Raw genomic sequence first — 2515 nt, 5'->3', positions numbered from 1 at the left:
TCCCCCCCCCCTCCTCATTGATTATCCTGTTGCACTCAGGTACACGTCATGTAGGGTTGCCACCCCGTCCCTTATCAAATCAATACGGGACGCAATTTGTCCCGTATTTTACAAAGGCCAACAAGCTGAATCAACAAATAAGTATTCTGCACCGTTTATAATGCTAATAGCAATTATAATGAAATTAATTTCATAAGAAGTTAGAGAAGCTCATCTTGGCGTCTTTGTTTCCATGGCGATGGTGGAGTCTCCAGAACGTGCGCCGTTAAAGCCCTGTCACCGTTCATGTGAGCGCAGCATGCGCTAAACCTGCGCGGTTTAAAACATCGAGGAGCTCACATCCACCCTTTGAACACAAGGAAAAATGCTACCTGTAAAATTATGGTTTATTAACGTCTACACCTACCCCAACCCTAAACCTACCCTTAGAGTAATGCAAATACAGTAATTATGTATATTCGCGATTGTGGCGAGAAGGGATACAGCTACAGGAAACCAACAATAAATAATTTTTTCTACCAATTAGGTTGTGTTTTATTAAAATCTACACCTACCCCAACCCTAAACCCACCCTTACAGTAATGCAGATACATTAAATATTGTTGTTCAGCATGAGAAAAAGGACGCAATATTGATGTGCGCATGCGCAGTAAACCCTGGTAGGACAATCTGACGGGTAGGATAAAATCTCAGGACACCTGGCCCAAAGCTCATTCCATCTGCCAGAAGGATCACGCTGTCTCAAGTGCCGCATGGTTACTGTTTGCCACACTTTATCTCTAGTAACAGCACACTGACTCATCAATGAGCTGCTTTATCAGTCAGTGGAAGTTAGGAGGCCTCTAATTTGAATTTGGGAAAAAGGGACACGTGGTAGAGAGAGTCATATGGCAGGTGTTGAAGTCTTCAGCAGTTTGCAACGTCCGCCCTTTGAACACAAGACTCTCCAGATGTAGAGCTGAACGAGAAAGTTATAAATAGGTCTGTCCTGTAAATAATGATCAATGCGCAGTTTGCAGAGAAGCATTTGCTCACGGTGGACTGTCTAACTTAAAGGGATAGTTCACCCAAAAATGAACATTTGTCATCGTTTACACTCCCACAAGTTGCTCCAAACCTGTAATAATTTCTTTCTTCTGTTGAACGTAAAAGAAAATACTTTGAAGAATGTGGGTAACCAAACAGTTTCTGGTCCCCAATGACTCTGATAGCATTTTTTCTCTACTATGGAAGTTACTGAGGACCAGCAGCTGTTTAGTTACCCACATTCTTCAAAGTATCTTCTTTTGTGTTCAACAGAAGAAAGAACTTGCAGGTTTAGAACAACCTGGGTAAATTATGACAGAATTTAAATTTTTGGGTGAACCATAGGCCTACCTTTAAAGGGGTCATATGATGCGATTTCAATTTTTCGTGAATGGGTGTCCCTTATTTTGGCTTGCTGAAGGTGGCAACCCTAACGTCACGTTACAGAAATAAAATGGGTTGTGAATGTCGTTTCATTTATCACCCTGCAATTAACCCATCTGTGTATCTGCAGGTCATTGCAGGCTCAGGGCTGGACATCGGCTTCACTCTGATCTCCCCGCGTGGGTACAGATTGGTCTCCGACTTCAGAAAATCAGACGGCATACACACGTAAGCTGCACATCCCATAGTGCACATAGCCGAACCTTTATACATTTACTCATAGTTTCGGACTGTCATAACCCACAGTATTTGCATGTCATCTGCTGCAAAATTGCATGCTTCCTGCAGGGCTGACAGTGACCACAACTGAATTACAGAAAACAGTTGCCTGTTTACAGAATGTTACTAAGTAGTAAGTGAAAAGTAATGCTTTTTAAAGCATACTTAAAGGGGTTAGTCCACTCAAAAATGTAAGTTCTGTTATTATTTACTCCGTCATTCCAAACCGGTTTGTATGGAAGCTTATTTTCATCACAAAATAAAGATATTAAAAAGGTAATTGCGACTTTTTTTTAAAGGGGTCATATGATGCGATTTAAATTTTTCCTTTCTCTTTGGAGTGTTACAAGCTCTTGGTGCATAAGATCTGTAAATAAAGTTGCAAAGACTAAAGTCTCAAATCCAAAGAGATATTCTTTATAAAAGTTAAGAGTCAACCACGCCTACCTAAAACGGCTCGTTCTAACACGCCCCCACATACCTACGTCACGATGTGGGAAGATTTGCATAACACCGCCCAAATGTTCACGCAAAAAAAGAAGGCATAACTTTTATTCTCACTGTAGTATTATTGCTGCCGCCATGTCGTGAAGGCGCGGTGTTTCATTGTGAAAGCGAAACTACTTTGTTTGGCCTTACAAAAGAGGACACAACTAGAAATCAGTGGTTAAGTTGTATTTACAACACTGTTCCAGAACACTTCAACCCAAATATCCAGATGTGTTCAGCACATTTTATGGAGGACCGTTTCCTGATCCTGGGAGAGTAGACTACAATGCCAGCTGTTCTGACTCACAGACTGTAAGTACGTTTTTATATTTAAAGA

General features: G+C 41.1%; 1 protein-coding gene across 1 annotated transcript in view; it reads left to right on the top strand.

Moving 5' to 3' along the window:
* LOC107744983 (transmembrane emp24 domain-containing protein 1-like) overlaps positions 1 to 2515 on the top strand; it is an 11434-nt gene that overhangs the window by 1817 nt on the left and 7102 nt on the right. The window contains exon 2 of the mRNA XM_016558817.1: positions 1541 to 1638. Coding sequence (XP_016414303.1) covers positions 1541 to 1638 — 98 coding nt within the window. The remainder of the gene's footprint in view (positions 1 to 1540; positions 1639 to 2515) is intronic.

Source organism: Sinocyclocheilus rhinocerous, unplaced genomic scaffold (genome assembly GCF_001515625.1).
Source record: "Sinocyclocheilus rhinocerous isolate Xijiao unplaced genomic scaffold, SAMN03320098_v1.1 scaffold1219, whole genome shotgun sequence".
Lineage (NCBI taxonomy): Eukaryota > Metazoa > Chordata > Actinopteri > Cypriniformes > Cyprinidae > Sinocyclocheilus > Sinocyclocheilus rhinocerous.
This window is presented reverse-complemented; position numbering and strand designations above follow the sequence as displayed.